Here is a 22,595-nt window from a genome sequence, read left to right as displayed (position 1 = left end):
GAACAAACTACATACACATATGCTGATTAAGAAAGCAACTGATAGCATCCTTTTGTTCAACATCTAGTAACAGGTGCAACTGCCCAATGATGAATGACAGCACAATTGATTAGCATAGACAAATTAAATGAAGCTACAATGTGGGCAGCAGACTAAACATCACAGAAACAAAAGCGTTCTGCTATGTGATTTCTGCTGTCATTGGATATATGCTTGCAACAACAACAATTGATGAATCACTATACAAACTTCTCACTTAGAACATTAGAGTAAACTGTTTACCCTACAGCTTACTCTAATGTTCCTATTAATACTATCAGCTCCAATTAGGGAATTTTTTCATACTCTCATTACTCTCATAACACTTATTACAAATTTAAGGGACACATCTACCTCTCTAACTTGAGGACAAAGAAATCCCAAGAATATTTACCTCACTCCATGTTGTCTTCATGTTAAACTTTCTAGAATGAGGTAAATATTCTTGGGATATTTTTTGTACTCAAGTTACAGAGGTAGGATGTGTTCTTTAAATTTGTAATGAGTGTTAACTTTGTAACAAAAGTATGAAAAGATTGCTTAATTGGAGCTGATAGTATTAATATGCAATAGTTGTTTCAATCATAGAAAGGATTGAAGGAATCTGTATCCTTTGTTTTGTTCATTGTTGGAATTTTTATATTCCTGAATCTAAATTTCAAGCAAGTGAGTGTGAGACAAAAAGGTATCTTTTACAATATTCATAATATAAATAATTATGTTTGTATAGTTATTTAACTAAACATTGTTTCTCGGTATTACAATTTCTCGTCTTGTTTTACGAGGATTGTTTGAAAAGTTTGGTAAATTTCCAATAGACAGAGACAATTCGCTCATTCATACCAGTGTTGGCACGTATCATCTTTTTCATGCCCCCTGGCAAAATTTTAGCTATGTGCGATGCATAGTTCTCATTTGGCAAACATTTAAAATGACTGTGTTCACATTTTTCATAAAAATGGAGAAAAACAAGTTTCATGCAGTGATAAAACACTTTTATTTGAAGAAGTGGATGGCTGCGCAGATCAAAGCCGAGTTAGATGCAATTCATGGGGATTCTGCACCAGAATTAAAGACTTTATTTTTGAATAAATGAGTTAAAACTTGGTCGTAAGTCCATCAAAGATGAAGCGTGCTCCGGATGCCCGACTGAGGTCACTACGAAGAAAACGATTGACAAAATCCATAGTATCATTATGGAAGACCGCCGAGTGAAAGTGCATGAGATTGCTGAGATTGTAGGCATCTCAACTGAACAGGTGTATAATATCTTGCATGAAAAATTGTACATGAAAAAGCTGTGTGCACAATGGGTGCCGTGATTGTTGACTGTCGAACAAAAACACATGTGAAAAGACATTTCAACGCAGTGTTTGGCAATGTTTGATCACAATTCGCAGGATTTTTTGTGTCGATTCATGACTGTAGACAAAACTTGGATCACCACAACACACCTGAGTCCAAGCAGCAGTCAAAACAGTGGCCAATGCCGGTGAAAGAGCACTGAAAAAAGCGAAGACCGTTTCGTCAGCTGGGAAGGTGATGGCCACTGTTTTTTGGGATTCCCAAGGAATTATCATGATAGACTATTTGGAAAAGGGTAAGACAATACCAGGAGTCTATTATGCATCATTGTTGGACTGTTTAAAAGAAGAAATGAAGAAAAAATGGCGATGAAAGAACACACAAAAAAGTGCTCCGTCATCAAGACAATGCACTGTCCCACACATCTGCCATTGCAATGGTGGCAAAATTGCACGAATTGAGGTTTGAATTGGTTCCACATCCACCGTATTCTCTGGACTTGGCCCCGTGTGACTTCTTGTTCCCAAACTTCAAAATTTGGCTTGGTGGGAAAAAATTTTCTTCAACCGAGAATGTCATAAATGCCGTCAATGACTATTTTGCACAATTTGACAAATTCTACTTTTTTAGATGGGATGAAAAAATTGAAAACTCACTGGACCAAATGTGTAGCCCTCGATGGAGACTATGTTGAGAAATAAAGGTGACTTTTTCCAAAAAAAATGTGTTTAACTTATTTTTTTACCAAACATTTCAAACAATCCCTCATAAAGATAAAGTGAATGCAATATATAAGTTTCAGTAGTATGGGGAAAACTAGTATTGTTTTAATGATTTCAAATAATGATACCCATGGTATGAACCTAACCTATAACCTGAATATAACCTATATGGGATTTTAAATAGATGCAGGAAATTAAACACATATGAACCAGTAAACCAAAAAGAGATTTACTGATAATTTTAAATATTAACAGATGTATGTGAAATGTTCCATGGACATCATTCGGAAATGTTCTGTATCTATATCATAAAACAAAGTCCGATATCACTTTGGTTATTTATTTCTTCATAACTCTTCATCAACCATTACCTTATCATCCAAAATATGGTGAGTTTTAGTATTCAGAAAAAAATTTGCTGCAGAACAATTCCTATTTAAGTATAATCTAGTAAATCAAATCTAAAATCAACAAAAGATTATTTCTACTAATTATTTTACTTATTATTTATTTATTTATTTTAAAAACTGCCAATATTTCATTAGTACATTGATTTCAAAATGATGATTTAAAAATAAAAAATGCATTCAAATGGTTACATATAAATCATGAAAAAGCACTACAAATAAAAGAAAAATAAATTACTTCACAGCGAACAGAAAGAATTAGCAATATTATCAGAATCTAATATGAAAATACTTACAAATTTTTTATTTCATTACGTGCTTCTTCCAAAAGATTAAGAGTATAAGGAGGCAGTGGTGTGGGAGAAAACCTAAAGAAAATATGAACCACTAAAATTATCAAAATGATCCTATAATTAACCACATATTCTATCTTTATAAATTTTTTTTTCCATGCACAGAGAATTTATAAATTCTCTTATATAAATTCTTTACATAAGATTTTCTTTATATATTCTATCTAAATTCTTCTTTTTATAAATCTTCCACACAATGCACACACACGACTGTTGTGTGTGTGTGGAGGGGGGGGGGATAAATAAATTTATCACTCACACACACACATACACAGCAGTCATGCATTATCACTTTTACACCCTTTCATGTGTGGGTTAATAAAAAATTAGAAGATGTGGTACGATTATCGATGTATCCATAGTAAAGGCTTTGTAGATTAAGGGTGTAAATTTCTCTAAGGAGAGAATGAACATGTTTTATTTGTAATGATATGCAGTTTCATAACTTCTTGGTAATTATGTAAGCATGGGAAATTAATGGCAAGAAATATGTTTATATTATGAAATATTAACAGAAACTATAATTTTGCTACTAATTTAATTTTTAATTCTTTTTGTCTAAAATATGTAGATACATATTTATTAATTATTTCTGAGACAATCCATGTGTTACATAAGATATGCAAAATTCTATACATTAGTTGATAGAAATTTTACAATGGCATAACAAGCAAATAGGAAGATATATTATACCATTATATATAATAAGGGTGAGAAGTTTTTGGCATTGGTAAGCTCAACTTCGCCAAAAATTATAGGCATCACTGAGACCTGGTTGACTAAAAATGATATAGTTACAGGGAGAGAATGTAAAGGTATTGCATTTTCAGGGAGGATAGCAGCACATGAGGTAGAGTATTGCTGATGATAGCTGCACAATTACAACCAACAAAATTAGAAGTTAAAGAGGATATTAGGTCTGAGGGAGATGGTTCATTTGAGGCTGTCTAGTGTAGGATAGAGGCAAAAAGGACAAAATACATTGTTGGGTGCTGCTATAGACCAGGAGGTCCACAGGAAGACGCCATGCCATGTATGGGCAAATTAGCAAAATGAATGTAGGCCGAACAATTATTATGGGAGACTTTAACTATGGAGACATCGATTGGACGGAGGAAAGTGGGCATAGCAAGATGGAAGCAAGATTTATACATTTGCTAAGGGATAATTACATGAAACAACATGTTATAGAGGAAACAAGGGGTTAGAGCAGTGTTTCTCAATGTGGGGCATATGCCCCACAGGGGGACAATTTTAATATTTGGGGGGGACAATCAGAAAATGTACATGTACATATTTATATTATACTTTTTCAGAACTTGGCTGACTATTATGCTAGGGGGGGGGGAATCAAAATCTTTGAGACATTGAGGTGGGCATGATCCAAAAAACGTTGAGAAACACTGGGTTAGAGGGTGTTGGATCTGATAATAGCATCAGAAGATGTATCCATAACCAAGGTAGACAGACACTGCCTCCAACTGGGGAGAGTGACCATGTGCTCTCTCTCTCTCTCTTGTTCTGGGAAGTTGCCAAAAAACGTGGAGTTCTCTGTCAAGAAGGGTTTTATGTTTAACTGTAAGGCTGGTAATTATGAGAGATTCAGGAGTCATCTTAGAACAGTGCCATGGCTTGAGAAGCTACAAGGAAAGAATGTCAGTAGTGCATGGCAAGAGGTCAGAGATGGCTTGAGGGTAGCAGTATCAGACCATACCAAAGGTCAGGAGGATAAACCAAGTTGGAATTAAGTGGATGAGTAGGAATATAAAGCAAGAGCTGCAAAAAAAAAAAAAAAAGAAGAAAACATTGTGGAGGAAATATAAAAAAAATAGTGATCAGCATACTCATGAGCAATACAAAGTGCAAGCAAGAAGGGTAATAAGTATGTTAAGGAAGGCCAAATCAGACTATGAGAGAGAGAGAGAGAGAATTAGCCAAACAGACAAGTAAGACCAAAAAAGTTTTTTTCATTATGTAGCAAGTAAGAGGAAAAATGAGCTATGGTAGAATGACTTTAAACAATGCTCAAGGTAAGAAGGTAACTGAACCAAAAGAATAGTTTAGTTGCTGAGTGATCATTTTGCAAAGGTGGAGATTTTACATTTGCTGATGTTACAGAGGCACATATCAAAATTGAGGTAGATGAACAGGAGATGTTCAGCATATTAAAAAATATGAATGTGAACACAGCAGTGGGACTGGATGGCATATCAGCCCCTATGTAAATGTGCAAAAGAATTGGCATTTCCTCTGATGAAGTTGTTCAATCTAAGTCTCATCTCTAGCAAGCAGGGTTCCAAGGGTAAGACAGAAGTAGTAAACTACAAACCAATTAATACAATAGTTCCCCCCCTCCCTTAACCACAGGGGATACATTCTAAGACATTCCACGGATACCTGAAACAGCAGAGAGAGTACCGAACCCTATATATATATACTATGTTTTTATTATACATACATACATACATACCTATGATAAAGTTTAATTTATAAATTAAACTTTATCACATGATGCACAGTTTTAGGCACACCTTAGTTTCTGCAAACATTTGGATTTGAAATAATGTTGGATCTAATATCCACTTTGCTGATTTAAGTGTAAACTGTTTATTTCTGGAATTTTCAATTTAATATTTTCGGACCGGGATTGACCACGGATAACTGAAACTGTGGATGGTGAACCAGTGGATGGGGTGGGGGTAACTACAGTATATCACTTCTAATATACTGTAGTTACTAAAGTACTGGAAAAGTTGGTGAAAGGTAAAATACAACAGTTGGTGGATAATGATGAGATACTCTATAGTGGGCAGCACAGTTTTTAAATGGTAAATCCTTAGTAACTTATTCACATTTTATAATAAAGTGACAGCAGAACTGGATAAAGGTAATAGCTACACCATGATACTGCTTGACTTTGCCAAAGCATTTGACAGAATGCTACATGGAAAACTATTACAAGAACTGGAGAGGATGGGAATGGATATGAGGCTAGTAGCATGGATAGGGAGATGGCTGATGGACAGACACCAGAGAGTAGTATATGGTGGGATGGAGTCTAGAATAATGATGGTGACTAGTGGAGTACCTCAAAGTTCAGTAGGCCACTACTCTTTAATTTGTATATCAATGACATAAGGACAGATTTAAGAGAGGATATTCAGTTGTTTGCTGATGATGATGCCAAGCTGAGGAGAGCAATAGTTGATAAAGGTGATGTAGATATCCTGCTGGATGATTTAAATAAATTGGCACTGTGGGCAATGGATAATGATTGTCAATTTAATGTTGCAAAATGTAAGGTTATGCACTTTGGATTGAAAAAGTTGCATATGTACTGATGGTATTGGTTTGCAGGAAACTGATGAGGCTAGGGACTTGGGGATAATGGTGGACAAAGAGTTAAAGTTCAGAGGACATATTGCAAAAGTTGATAAAAATAGCTTAACAAATTACTCGAACGTTGAAAAACATGCTAACAAGTAAAGAGAAGGAAGTTATTATCCCTCTTTATAAGGCTATGATTTGGGCCATATCTTGACTACTGCACACAGATTTGGTTACCTGGATTTCTTGGGGACCAGGAAGTGGTTGAAATGATTCAGAGACGAGTGACCAAGATGATGACAGGTCTGTGGAATACTCCCTATGAGGATAGGTTGAAGGTTTGTGGGGTTACAAAGTTTAGTTGATAGGTGGAAAAAGAAAGGACATGATATAAACTTTTAAGATATTAAAGGAGTTTTATAAAATTGATGAATTTGAAATTTTTCAAATAGTCACAAAACTGGGGGAGAGGGGGAGCATCCGTGGAAGTTGTGTAAGAGTGTGGTTAGTAAAGTTGTGCAGACCAGATTTTTTGCATGGAGAGTGGTAAGTGAGTGTAATGGATTGCCAGAATTAGCTGTGAGTTCCCTGATGGCGAATGGATTCAAGGAGCGGTATGATAGGATTTGTATGTATGATGGTTGATTTGGATCTCTTGCAATGAGTCTCCAGACTCCATGGAGATTCTGTAAATAATATTTTATTATTTTTATTATTATTATTATTATGCCACTGGTGTGGTTAATAGCATGTTACACATATTTTATATTGACACAAATAATCCTCACATTATTTTTTACAATACCACACTCAACAGGATATAAAAATGTTGATAGCCACTAACAAACGGGATTCAGCTCATATATATATATACTCCTAACAACTTTTACAATGTTAAATTTCTATATGATTATTCATCCTATCACAAAAAAGAAAAAAAAATTCAAATGAAAACTTTAAAAAAATTAATCATAAAAAATTAAAAATTTTAATCATCAAGAATTTCCTCACATGTACCCTCGAGAGGTGTACAGGATATTATGATAATACTTATATGATTAAGTATGCACTTAACTAGGCTTCCTATATTTTCTTCCAAATTAATTTATTAGTTGTCAGATTGCCAATACTGTCAAATCTAACATTTAACACCATAAATCCACAATAGCTCTTGGTTATTTAAATTAAGGGAATATTTAATCCCACATTATTTCAAAGCCGAATAAGAAAACTCTAAGATAGAAATCAAAGAGTTTCATGCCAAATATAGCAAACTATAAAAGTTCGCTGAATCCAAGCGTGAGCAAACACCTGGGAAGTACAATACCGGGCAACTCGTAGTAAAGGTGGATAAAGCTAGGATCGTTATTCTTAGTATTTTCCCTAATGTAAAACTCATCCCGCTAGGAGATGTATGTTGTTTTACATTAAAGGAGATAGGTCACTACCCAGACTGGTTTCAACCTTTATTGAGGTCTCATCAGTGAGTAGTAATTTTTACATCGCTGAAGTGAAGCCTTTTGGCTCTTTATTTTATTAATTTATTAAGTTCTTGGTTATTTTTTTGCAATTGATCTGAAAGCATTCTACAGAAATTTCAAACATTCAATAGAAAGCAGGTTATTGGATAGTAAAAAATCCTGATTCAGCAGCTTCTGCTCAAGTACTTAATAAGAAACACCGACCTAAAGATATTAACTCTGAAGTGACATTTGGTGAGAGTGAAGTTAGAGAATTGTCAATTAGATCTTGGCTAAATGAAAGAGATAGAATTTGTGGATTTCAGAAATACCTAACTGAACAAATGGTTCAAAAAATAAAATAAAATAAAATCCAGAATCATTTGATGAACGCTCCGAGTACAATTTAAACCTATTTTTCACATTAAACCTGTGAATGTAAATGAGGCTTTTCACAAATGAATCTGATCATCAGCCCAACCAGAGCTTCATGATTACAAAAACAATTTATTCATTACTATTCGTTAAAATTTGAGGTTCACCACTGACATGCTTTGATCCACCAACATATGTCAATTTGTGGTGGCTTAGGAAACATCATTCAGCAACAGACACAAACACTAAGGAAAGAAGTCAGTATATCATGCTGGATGAGAACTTAATAAAAATTTGAAATTTTTTACAAAATTTATCATGTATACATTTTAGTTACTTTTACGAGTACAATACTCGTATATACCTGTACAATAAATTTATGCTTAAGAAACTGTGTATCATCTACTTAATTTGTTATATTTATTCTAAACACATTAACACACTATGAAGTTACAATATCAGTAGGCAGTTTTCTTTTCGTATTGTTTTAAATTTAGATTTTTCCTGCTAGCTAAGCATGAGTACTTACAGCTATTTTTTACAAAAAAAAAAAAAAAGTACTGGTTATTCTTATTTTACCTGTCACACACCTGTTTGCTAACCTTTCCTTCCTGAATTCAATTGAAGTGTCTATACTAGTTTAGATTAGTATTACTCATGCATTCTTAAATGCTAGTTAATGTCAGGTTCCTTATTAACGTCTCCATTTTTGATATGATTCTACCAATGATGCCATGAGCTCACGTCCTTAATTTTACTCAGAACACTTATATTTATTTGTGATCTCCAGTCTTTCAAAAACTATTTTATTTCTAATTCAGGGAGCCCACTAATGGGAAAGCAGTATACAAGACAGTATTCAAACCAATTTTAACTAATGGATCTGAGAACTGAATTAGAAATAATAAATAATTCACAGCACTTACAGGCTGTTAAGGCAAAAAAACACATGCTCAGATTGGCTTTCATAACCATAATTTTAAGATTAGGTGGTCAGTCATGATTATTATTAATTTATTTATTATTTAACATTTGGCACATTTGGCTCAGAATAAAAAACATATGAACATGAATATAATATAAAAACTACAATTGCATGTGTAAGTTTCCAATCCACTCTAGTGCTGATGATGCAGCTGGGAAAAAATCAGACCCAGACCAGTCACCTTGATAAGCATGCAGGCTGCATTAAGTAATGAAGTGGCAAATTGTTTGTTTAGGAGCATTGCAATCACATTGAGAAGAAGGCATTTTTCCCACTTTTTTTTTTTTATGTTGGGCCTATATATGAGAGGTTGGCTGTTCAACCTATAGTACGTTAGTACCATATATGGGTAGTGGGTTGGGAAAGGAGAAACTTGTTTATATTTGATTTAAAAGCCTGTATGTTGCATTTCTTGGGAAATAGGTCAGGGGGAAGACTGCTCCACAGTACAGCAATAGCAGGGATGGAGGAGGAGGAAAAGAAACTTGTTCTGTGGGTTTCAAGGTGTACTCTGAAAGGATGTTGGGCAGCAGCTATTAAATAACAAGTCTGCACATATTCCGTAGTTCATGCGAATTCTATTCAAGGTCACCCACATCTTAATGAGGGAAGTTCAAGAACAGAATGTTGGTTACTAATACCTCAAAACCACAATTGTAATTGAGGATCGTCAGTGTTTGTATCTCTCTCTCTATCTTGTCCATGCTTCCCTGGAGACCGGAGATGAACTTATTTGTAATAGTCATAATAATATCTATCCACCCACCCACCCACACTTTTGTGTGTGCTCTGAATGTGCTCTGAATGAGTTTGCCTAGTTGAGGAATGAAAAATCAGAGTTACCAGCAGGTAAACCCTGCAACCTTCACATGAGACTGGGTAATTCACCTTCCATTGAAAAACCTGATAAAGGCTATTTATCATCCTGGATGGGATTCAGACTTTGCCCTTTCCAGGATACAAACATAAAGTTGTTAACAAAGGAACAGGAAGTAAAAGACCACTGGAAACAGTATTTTAGTGAAACTTTGAATGTAACAGAAAATGGTGACAAAGTTAACACACAAGAACTTCTAAAACAATTAAAACAGGAAGAATAACATAAACTAAACATAAGCATTGAAAAAATCACCCCAAATGAAATAATGAACGCAATAAAGAAACAAAAGTCTGGAAAAGCATGTGGAAATTACAACATATACATTGAATTATTAAAAGTAGATAAAGGCACTGCTGTAAAAAATGAATTAACTAAATTATACAATCTGATTCTGGAAACTGAGAAAATATCAGATCAGTGGCAGGAAGCAGTGATAGTGAAAATACCAAAAAAAGGAGACTTAACAAAATGTGAAAACTGGTGAGAAATTAGCCTTCTATCTGTGCCAGGAAAGGTATTTAATAGAATATTAATGGAAAGAATGAAAAATGAAATCGAAGTTATACTAAGAAAAGAACAAGCAGGCTTCAAAACCAGAGCTGGAACAATACAACAGATCTTCATTTTGAGAAACATCATAGAACAAACTCTACAATTTTGTGTCACCTTGTACTTGAATTTTATAGATTTTGCCAGAGCATTCAATTGCATTAACAAAGAAATCCTCTGGAAAATCTTAAGCATCTATGGTATACCAAATAAGATAATTAATGTTATCGAACAAATGTATAAAATAGTAGATCCCAAGTTTTGGTGCAGAACTTTGAGACAGAAGCCCCATTGTAACTGGAGTTTGACAGGGATGTGTACTGTCTACTTTTCAATATAGTGATAGACTGGATTATGAATAAAACCAGGAAAACCAATGCTGGCTTAAAATGGAATTTGACAACATGTCTTGAAGACCTAGATTATGCAGGTGACATTGTTTGGATTTCTTCTTGTTTCATTGATTTGCAACAGAAAACAGAAAGATTAAGAGAAAATGCATTTTCAGTAGGCTTAAAAATAAATAAAGGTAAAACAAAAGTTATAAGGATATATAAGGATTAATAATAAAAGTAAAGAAACTCTAAAGATAGATAACACAGAAGTGAAAGATGTGACAGACCTTCAATATCTTGGAGCAATAATCAGCGAAAATGATGGCACAGATGAAGATATTAAACAGAGAATAGCCAAAGCTTGCAATGCTTTCACAGGTTTATAGCCAATATGGAAATCTGCAGCATACAAGATTAAAACACAACTGAAGATCTTTTTAAGTAATTAGATCTGACCTACTCTATGGAGCAGAAACTTGGAAAATAAGTAAAATTCAAGAACAAAAGTTAAACAGTTTCCAAACCAAATATCAAATAAAGAAGCATATAAAATAACTAACACAAAAAGTATTCAAGAGGAAATAAAAGTGCGTGGATGGAGATGAATGGGACATACTCAGGATGAACCATGATGACATCCCAAGGGTGGTTCTGACTGGGACCCCTTGAAGGAAGGCATAAGAGAGGAAGACCAAAGCTCGCATGGTGAAGGATGATGAAGAAGAAGAGAAGTGAAGCTGGATGGGCTAGCTGGTTAGAAGCAAGCAAGAATACTGGCTCTGGACAGAAAGTTGTGGAAAGAAAGGATCTTAACCTTATGTGCCATGGGGCACAAAGAGAATAAGTAAGTTCCTTTACCATTCTAGAATCCAAGTTGATTTTCATCTAAATAACATTCAATTTTTAATTTTATTCTATGCTTCACTATATTTAGTATGATTTTTTGAGTCATGATCGAATAAATTTAACATGTGATGATTTTTTAAAGTCTGTTGCATTTCCTTTCTTGGGAAAGATTACCATCAAACTTTGATAGAAATTCCTGTTCCTCCTAGTTTAGCCTAATCACTTTAAATACAGCTCCTTGTGTTTTGTCTACCAGATTTTTCAAAATTTCAATAGGCATTTCATCTATTCCCACAGTTATCCAGTTAAGTAATTCATTAATTGCTCCTTTAATTTCTTCATTCAATATCTCTGGTCCAAACCTTTTTCAACTTCATATTCTGATTCTATAATTTTATTATTCATATTATCTCTACTATATTTCTCTACTTCAAGATATTCCTTCCATCTCTCTGCTAACTCTTTGTTAACAGTAAGTAATTTTTTTTTTGTTTCATACAATTTTATTTTTTGTTTTGGGATTGCAGGTATGCACAACAATTATTCCTTGTCAGCTCCTTCTGTTTTTAATTTATATTCAACTACTTTGCATATTTCTTCTATTCAGTTCTCCTTTGCTTTTTTGGAAGTCTTCTTTAATCTTATTATTCGATACTGTTCCTTGCTTTCTACAGTAATCTTTTTCCTTGTTTTATTTCATTCTTCTATTAACTTAAGTATTACATTTTAATTCAAGGCTTCTGTGGTTGTAATTTTGTAAATTCTAACACTGTCTGCTGATCTTTTAGTTATTTCCTTGATGACTGTTCAGTCCTTTTCATGTTCTTTTCAAGCATGCAGTCTGTTTCTTTTTTTTTAAATTCATTTTTTATATCTGAGGTCTTCAGTAGTTCAATGTTCCATTTTCTCCTCCTTATTCTATATATTTTCTTAAATTTTATTTTGCATTTTGCAACAATGAGCAATTGATCACTAACTATTTCAGCTACTGGTATGCTGCAGCATGACTTCAGTTGTTTTTTGAATCTCTTCTTGACAAGGATGCAATCAATCTATACTGTGCAGCATCTCCTGGTGATTTCCATGTATAGTGTCTTCATTTTTGGTACTTCAAAAAGTGTACTGCGAAGTATAAGGCTCTGTTGTTCACAGAAATCTAACAACTGTTCTCTTCTTGCAGTCTTCATGAATAGTCCCAATTATCTTATTTCTTCATATTCACTGTCCTCCCTAACCACTTCATTATTCTCTCCCTCATATACATCATAAATGTATATAGGAGGAAGAGTGTAGATGAAAGCTAAGGGTCTAAAGGTACTCTTTAAAAAAAAAGTTTTGTTTTTAAATGGAAAAGTTCTTTTTCCATTTCATTTAAAAAAAAAACAGACAAGAACGAACTATGGAACCATCCACCATGATACAAACACAAGGAACAATCTGAGTGAAAGCTGCCAATCCATTCACAAAAGGCAGGATAGAGATCATAAGATTAACAGCTTAGCAAGAAGGGTGTGATACCAGACTTAATCAAACTTGACCATACTGGTAACCGCTGATTAACTGATAGGTCTCTAGCTAGCAAAGAAGTTGGAAGTTGATGTTCTCCATCACTTTTGAGAGTATCTGAGGTGATGGTAATGGGATGATAGTTTGATGGTTGACTTTTATATCCCTCTTTAGGAACAGGCTGGATAAAAGCTTGTTTCCATGTTGTCAGACAGATCCCAAATGAGAAGGACAGCTTGTAAAAGTGATAAGTGGACTGTTGGTTCTGGATTATAACCTCTTATAACCTCTTAGTACAACTAGAGAAAGAGAGAGAAACCATCTGAACCAGGAAACTTAATGGTATCAAGACTATTTGAGTTTCTCTAATGTCCTCCTGACATTACATGAGAAGCATAATGCAAGTGGTTTGTGGAACAGTAGGTGGCAGAGATTTACCTTGGTCATATAAACAAGAGTTGTAGGAGAAGACTGATGCCAAGAGGTCTGCCATATCGTTATGAGAGCTGCTACTGTTCTATCAGAATTTGTGAAAGAGAGAGAGAAGTGGAAACATAGCAGGATAGAAGTTCTGCCAAATAATCTTTGCAAAGTACTACAAGGCTTGACTACTATATGAGCAGGAGGAAAGCTTAGTGTATAGCACAGGCAAAGTCTGCTTTAGAATATCATCAGTTTTTATGTTTCCTTTATAATGTCCTTTATAATGTCTGATTCCTTTTCATACTATTTTTTTTCCATTTCTAAACTTTTTTGTAATAATCTCCATAACACTGTAACCTTCTTTAAATTCATATCCAAGGCTTCCCCATGATGCTCAGCTACTTTTACATGCAGCTTAGCTTCAAAGTATATTAAACAAACATATTCACAAGAAAAAATAATTTTTATTATTGCAAATATTTTGACCAGAAACTAACTGGCTATCATCAGTACATCGGCATAATCACAAGGGGAAGCTAGAACAAAGAATGTTAATCCTATTTACATATATGAGCCACATGCAGGAATGCCATCTAGCATTCCGGTATGTGGCTTAATGGCCAAGATTATAATTAAAGCCAAAATTTTAAAAAAATTTAATTTAGATAATAAATTAAATGACACAGCATAATATTAAATTTGAGGGGGGGGGGAAGCATTATTGCTTGCCAGTCATGAAGATGAAATTCTCCCAAATCTTGACAATAGAGAGACAGCCATTCCAATTTAAATTTGGAAGACATAAAAGTGCTTCGGCACTCTCTTTAAGCAACCACTCAAACCTAAATTTGCACCAATGTAAAAGGCAAGAATTGGACCAGAGGTTATCATGATCAGTGTCCACTCCTATTGCTGAGCAAGACCAGATTTTTCAGGTTTACTGTTGTTGATATAAGATATAAAAACTCATGAAGCTTTAAGGTAGCTAAACAAAAGTCATGGGATGAATGTGGTAAGAATACAGAAGATAAATAGAGAAAATGTTGATCATAATTTTTTAAAAAGCTCAGAAAACAGCTAAAAACATTAAAACAAGATGATTATCATCAGTACTGTGATAATGCCTGATATTACATTATTACAATTATGTTTTAAATATCAAACTGCATTTTGGAAACTGTACTTTCTTCTTCTCATTTTAAGTGGCAATTTCCATTTATGACGATACTGCTGACTTACTAGAGTGATTAAAAGAATTTCATCTGTTATAGTGGAAAGTTTGATATAGTGAATTTCCTTTAAAATGAAAATACTGCAACAAGGCCTGGGCTAGACATATTGTTAGTTTATTGTAATGAGTGAAGTTGCTAAGATGACTGCACATGGGTGTCAGTTTAATGCAGCAAAATGTAAGGTCTTGAGGTTTAGGACACATCGATGGGACACTTCATGCTCTATTGGAGGAGATGTACTGGAATAAGTAGGAGAGACAAGAGATATGGGGGTTGATGATTGGTAGAAACCTGAAATTCAGGGGACATATTGCAAAGGTGGTGAAGGTAACCCAAAGGATTGCTGCAATACTGAGAAGGACACTGACCTGCAGAGATAAAAAAGTTATCATTCTGTTGTATAAGATCCTGATCAGACAACACTTAGACTATTGTTATCAGATTTGGTCTCCAGGATTTGAAGGGGATAAATTAATTGTGGAAAGGGTACAGAGACAGATAACACAGATGGTTTCAGGATTGTACAATGTCAGTTATGAGGATCGGCTGAGGGAATGTGGACTGCAGAGTTTGGTGGATAGAAGGAGAGGTGATATGATTGAGACTTTTAAACTGTTGAGAGGTGGTTACAGGGTTGACACTGGGGAGTTCTTTCACTTGGTTGAACAGCAGGAAGGAGTGATGACAAGGGGGCCATCCCTGGAAGTTACGAAAGGAAGCTGTGAGCAGGAGGGTGAGGAGTGGCTTCTTTGCATGGAGGGTGGTTGAACCGTGGAATACATTGCCTGATAGAGTGGTGAGAGCAAGAATGGTCAATAAGTTTAAGGAGTGATATGATAGACTTTGTGTTTCCTAGGACGGAACATCTCCCGTGAGTCTTTTGACTTCATAGAGGCCCGAATAATATAATAATAATAAAAATATAAGCCTAAATTCCTAACATGTTCATTATTTTTGAAAAACAGTTTGAATAAGATATAATAATTTTAATGCAAAGATATTTGCTGAAATTTTGAATTAAGAATACAATGGTTATTCCAGAGACCTGTTGCTAGATAGGTCAAACCTAATGAGATGGAGGCTTTAAGGTCAGCTAGCAAATAATCTTGCAGTAACTATTCTGCCAGGGTGTGCCTTGACAGGGTTTGATAGTAGTAATGAAAGAAACAGGGAATACAGCCAATGCCACAATTTGCAAAGGAACAGATGAAATATGGTACAGGTATAGAATAATAAAGAATTCATTACAATACATCCAATGTCCCTCTCAATTTCAACTCACAGTAAATAACAATCATGAAAAGTCAAGCAAAGAGAAATAGATTACATGCTGAAAAACAAAGCCACCCGGATTCACTTAGAAAATATATACTGTCTTAGTTCTAACCACAATAATGTTCATCTCATCTCCAATCTGCCACATCTACTTTTTTCCTAACAGAAAGTTCAAATTTCAGCTTCAATAACTATGAATCTCAGTATTCCAAATTACAATTACACATGCTCAAGACTAAAAGAGACAAAGGTGGCATATTTGTACATAAGTTCACTATGTCAGAAAATTTCCAACTAAGATTCTTTTCTTTTTTTTTTACTTCGGGGGGGGGGGGGGGGGACTAAAATTCTGTATCTCATTCTATCGAATCCATTTAATGTTTCTATCTCTCCTAATGCCACCAACCATTCTAAAAACTTTTTAATTACCTTTCCTTTCTTTAATGTAGATTTTCTCTAGTCTAGTTCAACATTTAAATAGTTAAATCATCTTCCTTAATGATTTTAAGTGTGAGAACTCCAGCTGAACTGCTGCATCAATTTGAGATGTTGAGGCATTTCCTATCATCACCAATGTCTTCACAAAATCGTTCATATGCCTACCAGAATACAAGACACTCCAACTGAACTGCTTTTCATCTCTTTATGAATGTGTCTTTTAAACATACCATGGATGTTGCTCGTTTTCTAGGTATTTTGGACTAAATCTACTATTTATATCTTTTCCCATGAAACAACATTCATAGTCCCCTTTATCTATGTATCATGTATTATAAGAATGCCAGGTGGGATAATCTTCGTGTTTATTATTAACATCTGACCTCCATGGAGTCAGAGACTCATGGAACTTTGTGGGAAGTATACACTATCACACACAAAGCTCATTCAACCATGCCATCAACTGATTCAATGTGTCTACATTCACAACACACTCAGACAATGCATTCCACTCTCCATGTAAAGAACCTGCTCCTCACTCCTCTGTTCACACCCTCTTTATAGTTTCCAGGGTTGGCCTCTTGTTCCACTTCCTCTCCCATTCTATGAAAAATCTCTTCCATGTCAATGATAACAATCCCTGACTAACTTATATGTCTCAATCATATCCCCCACCTCTTCACAACGCTTTGCAATTTACATTCTCTCAATCTGTCCTCGTACTCCAAAGACCACTGATCACCTTTGTGAATCTTCTCCTGGTGACCAAATCTGTGCATAATAATCCATATGAGGCTTGATCAAGGCCTTATACAATGGCATCATAACCTCTTTATTTCTGCCATTATTCAATGTGATATCTTCACAACTTGTGAAATGTGATCCCTGAATTTCAGGCACTTGTCAACCACTACACCTAATCTCTCATCTCCTCTACCTCCTTTAAAGTTTCACCACCAAGTGCATACTTTGCATCCCATCATCGCTTACCAAATTTCAAAACCTTACACTTTTCAACATTAAACAGACAGTTCTACTTATACCCCCCCCCCCATTAACAATCTATTCAAGTCCTCCTGTAAGGCCATAACATCTGCTGACTCTGCACTGCTCTCTCCCAGTTTTGTGTCATCTGCAAACAGCTGCATATCACTAGTTAAACCCATCCCATTATCATTAATATACCAACTGAACAACAGTGGTCCCAAAACTGAACCCTGTGGCACACTGGTGTGCTGCAGGGGTCATGCAACATCCTCTTTTGGGATACTGCACCCCCCCTCCCATATATATATAACTTCCAGATACCTATCTGACAGCAAGTCATTGATCCAACTCAAAAGTCTGTTATATAGTCCCATTCATTTCCATTTATTTAACAGCTTGTCGTAAGGCAATCTATCAAAAGCTTTTGCAAAATCCAAGTACACCACAGTATATGCATCTCCCGTGTCCAAGACATTTGTCACCTTGTTATAGTACATAAGTAGGTTAGTAAAACATGATATCCCTTTAACAAACCCATGCTGACAACCACTGAGAATATTGCTGTTATCAATCCATACTGAATGTGATTTTCTTCCCATATTAATGGGAAGAAAGTCACATTAATTACTGTCACTGAAGAATTACTTATCAAAGTAATACTTTAGTGACAGTGAAAGTGAAATTACATAAAGCCCAACTGGATTTGATGACTGAAATTCATTATTGATGGTAGGAAGCAGATATGAATTTCATTCCTATGATGCTCTTTAAATCAGCTTACAGAAATTTTCATCATAGTAATAAAAAAAATTTGTCTTTTATAAGGCAGGAATGACCATTCAGAATAGAAACCTAAAGCTTAGGCTCATTCTATATATTAATTTAAGAATACAGTTTGAACATGACTACAAAATTATTTTAAAGTATTAAAATAATATCCCACATTCATAAACTGTTAAATTACAGTTATTATAGATGAAACTATTAATTTAGTTTAAACAAGCCTTACCTTTGTGTACGTCTCATATTAGCAATTTTAAAATTTGGTGTAGTGGCTCTTGAATTAATTCCTGTCTTCATGCGACCCTATTTTCCACAAATCAGATATCAAAATTAAAATAAATCTGCATATGTATACATACGCATGCACATATAAAGTATGTATGTAATGGATGGAAAAATGGAAACACATATTCAAAATAGAACCTGTTGTGTATGTTTCGTGCACACTTCACTCATAATAATTACTTGCTTCCTCCCCAGTATCTGAACCATTATATAATCACTTATATAAGAATTCAATGATGCATAGCACACAAACTGCCAATTAGTAGAAAAATATCACAACAATGCAAATCCACAAGATAGCTGGTTACTAGATGGTTTCTAAAGTAAAAAAAACTTGCCCATCTCTCAGAGCTTTTTTTTTTTTCAATTGTCATAACTTCACTCCACAGGATACATATATATAGAACTGCCTGGAGAAATAACTGCTAACAAAAGTTTCTGCTTAATCAAACTATTATGAATTAATGCATTTCATGTCTTTCACAGAAAAAAGTGTTTCCAAACACTTGTTGAAACAAAATATGGCAATGAAATGATTTAATGAATATAACTGATATAAAATTTATTATTCACAAAATCTTGAATACAGAATAAAGGCCAATCAGTGCAATAGTACATTACAATAATATCAAAACAAGCAAAGTGGAATAGAATATTCCAAGTACAACAAAGGGCTAGTTTCCTGACATGTCATTTAGAAGTTAATAGGAATTAAACAAAGTAAGGCAATCATTCCTATTTAACTTTGGTTTGTGGAGTACAATTTCACAGCTATGTTTGTATAGGCTTTCCATTAAGAATAAGTTTTGTGAAGAACTTTGGTTTTGTTTCACTGAATTTTGCACCTGGCAGAGATTGCAGACTGTTCAAGAATTGACTTGTTTGTTACAAGACTTCTTTCTTCTTAATGCTGTTGAAGCTCTTCCATTAATTTAATTGAAGACAGATAACTAAGACAATAATTAACTAAACTTTAATTATTAAGCCAATATTTCACCTTGATTACCAAGTCATTTTCACTGGCATAAAGATAAAAATAACGTAAGCAAACACATATACAGAAAAATCACACACACAAAGAAGGATCTTTCAATGAGTGATAAGGTAGCTAATTATTTTGGTAGAGCTTGAAGAAAGTTTCTGTGTTATATCTTAAGAACTTGCACTACTTTTTTCAGAAGTTTTTTCATGTGTACATGATGTCAATGGCTTCTTTTGTGATCAGGACAGTGAGAAAGGCTAGTTGCTGTTATATGGGATGATATCTGATGCAACTAAGGCTATGAAACAAGTGTATCATAATGGTCTGTTAATCATGTGTTCTGGCTCCTCTTCTTTAGCAGTGTCTCCAGATGTACAAGATGCTAAAAGATCTTGATAGTGGAGAGGATTGTTGTTATTTGGAATCATAGCCAAAGCAACTAAGACTATGAGAGTAATGTATTATGTCTATTAATTGTGTGTGTTATTCAAGCCCATCTGCTTATTTTGTGAGATGAAAAACCAAAGTTTCTAGGAGAAAGAGTATAGTTTTGTTTATTCTGTTGAGGGGAAGCCAATGACTTATAAAATGTCATGGAAGTGGCTGATTTCAGTTGTCTGAACAGATAGTTTCAATATGGTGTTATTAAAACATTTACTAATGTTTTAATAACACCATATTGCTGAGTTTGTTATTGTTCTGAAATTATGGCCAAAGTAACTAAGATTATGAAGACAGTATATTATGTCTTTTAATTGTATGCACTGTTCTTGCAAGTTTGCCTGTTCTGTGAGAGGAAAAACCTGAATTTCAAGGAGTTAAAAACTTGCTAATTCCATATGAAACTAACTCGCTCCCCTTCAGTTGAAAAGCCCCTATAAAGGGTCTTCACATCCTAGACAATATTTCAACCTCTTTCCAACCAAACAACACTGCCAACAATTGAGCTATGAAGGATCAGTAAATTAATTTCGACTGTGTCGATTGTAAAATATTATTCTTTACTTTAATTTATGGTGTCAAGTTTAATTTTTGCCTCTATCTTTCTAAAATTTGTGTTTATTTTCTTTGTCCGCAAAATTTTTCTTAAGCTCTACTCAATTCTCATATACATGTGCATTTAATATTTTACTCAAATTAACAATAATCAGCTTATCTTAGGGCATGCAATTGATCCTTTCTAATCTTACATATGTTCGCTCTGTTAGTGTAAGACCCTTGGTTTTAGTCTGTCCACTATAACAGGTTACCAACTCCCACACTGTGTAATTTAGAGAATTTTATTTGTTTTTAGATCTAAATTATAAGCCACTCTAAATTATATGTAGCATGAGAATTTAAGCTTGAACATAGGCAAAATCTGAATATTAATGTACTCAATTCCTCAGTAAGCATACGTACAATCTCAAGTACAACTACTGTAACATTAACAGATCAGAGCTTATCCACATGTGTTTCACATACAGTCCTAACAACTTGGATACTTCCGTAAGTTCTGCTACACTTTGTCTTTCTTCCTAGGTGCTGGCTATAATTTGGAAGGCCCTTGGCAGTCTTTCGGTGGCAGTTTTCCAGGACAATGTAGATTGAATCTCCATTGGTAAACTCGAACCACTGTTGACGCCTTGAATTCCACACGTATACATGTTCGGCAGCTACTGGAAATACATTGGACGATAACGGCCTCACTTGGATTCCCCCCCCCCCTACACCTGGGGTCACGCCTCGACACGAAAAAACTTGAGAGAGAGAGAGAGAGAGAGAGAAAACGAGCAAGTGTGTATGAGAGAGAGCTCCAAGAGCCTAGAGCCCTTTTATAGCTTTGTTCAATCTTTGTTCTTTGGCTATAACTCCCCGGATCTTCTGCATATATGATGATGTCAGTTGGGCTACCTTTGTTTTTGGTGGCAATTTTCTACATTTGTATGACCTTTCGAACTTTTGTTCTTACTGGGTCAAACATAATCTGGACTAATCCCTTATTTTCCGTTACACATACACTTGCAATATGCATCGTATTTTTTTTTAGTTTAATAGTAGAATTATTACATTAATTTAAAAACCTTACAAATTCTGATTTCTACATGATTTAGAACCTATGTAAAAGCAATCACAGGAATTTGTATAACAATTTCCCATGAGAGATTTTACAGAAGATCTACTTCTTGGGGGGGGGGGGGGAGTAGTTAAAGATGGTGTCTGTATCTACTGATGTAAGTATGTTTCCTGTAAAAAAGAGGATAATGTGCCACAGAATAGACAAGTGACTAGAGTGTCAAGGAAAGTCAATAACTATATATTATTTTTTTGAATAGTTCATCACATCATGAGATTTTGGCTATTAAAGTATACTCAAACTGTTTCTAATTAATACATCTGTGCCATGTGGCCAAGTGAAAAACAATTCATAAAATAGCATAGCCACATAATGGGTTTGAGCAGCATGTTCAGAATCTTCTTCTTCTTTCCAGCCACTTTCTGTCCACTGTTGGATGAAGGCCTCCTCCAGTTCCTTCCACCTTTCTCTGTTGTTGGCAATGGTTGACCAATTTTCCCAACAAAATTTGACAATTCATCACTCCACTTTCTTTTAGGACATCCTCAGCCTCATTTCTCTTCTTTTGGAATCCAGTTCATTAGTATAGTGGTCCATCGCTCATCTTCTCTTCCCTTCTGGATAGATGTCCAGCCTATTTCCATTTTAGTTGCTTGTGGTGAAGAATGATGTCAGTGATATGAGTCTGGCTTCTTATCCAGGTGTTTCATTTTTTAACTTTTAATGTGATGCCTAGCATCAACCTCTCCATTTTTCTTTAAGTTGTTGTTAGTTTATTTGCCAGTGCTTTTGTTAGCGACCAAGTTTCACAACCATATGTGATGACTGGAAGTATACACTGGTTAAATGTCTTCCTTTTTAAACAGAGTGGGACATCACTGTTTTGAAAAATGCTTTTCAATTTTCAAATTTGGAAAAAAAAATTGAAATTGAAAAAAATTTTTCAGAGTATTTAATAATAAATTAGTGGGGGAGGGAGAAAGAGAGAGAACACAGCATTACCTTCAGTCCGTTTGTAGGTTGTGTCCTACTATGTTAAATACCC

General features: G+C 34.6%; 1 protein-coding gene across 5 annotated transcripts in view; it reads right to left on the bottom strand.

Moving 5' to 3' along the window:
* LOC150110185 (protein fantom-like) overlaps positions 1–22,595 on the bottom strand; it is a 588,918-nt gene that overhangs the window by 491,942 nt on the left and 74,381 nt on the right. For all 5 annotated transcript variants that reach the window (XR_016548253.1, XR_016548255.1, XR_016548256.1 and 2 more), the window contains exons 7-8: positions 18,454–18,530; positions 2,770–2,841 (exon numbers count right to left, since the gene is read on the bottom strand). Coding sequence is in view for 2 of the 5 variants with exons in the window: in XM_090391966.1 (XP_090248092.1) it covers positions 2,770–2,841; positions 18,454–18,530 (149 nt within the window). In the remaining 3 variants the exon portion in view is untranslated. The remainder of the gene's footprint in view (positions 1–2,769; positions 2,842–18,453; positions 18,531–22,595) is intronic.

Source organism: Typopeltis vanoorti, chromosome 1 (genome assembly GCF_054136105.1).
Source record: "Typopeltis vanoorti isolate ZY-2024b chromosome 1, IOZ_Tvanoo_1.0, whole genome shotgun sequence".
Taxonomy (NCBI): Eukaryota; Metazoa; Arthropoda; class Arachnida; order Uropygi; family Thelyphonidae; genus Typopeltis; species Typopeltis vanoorti.
This window is presented reverse-complemented; position numbering and strand designations above follow the sequence as displayed.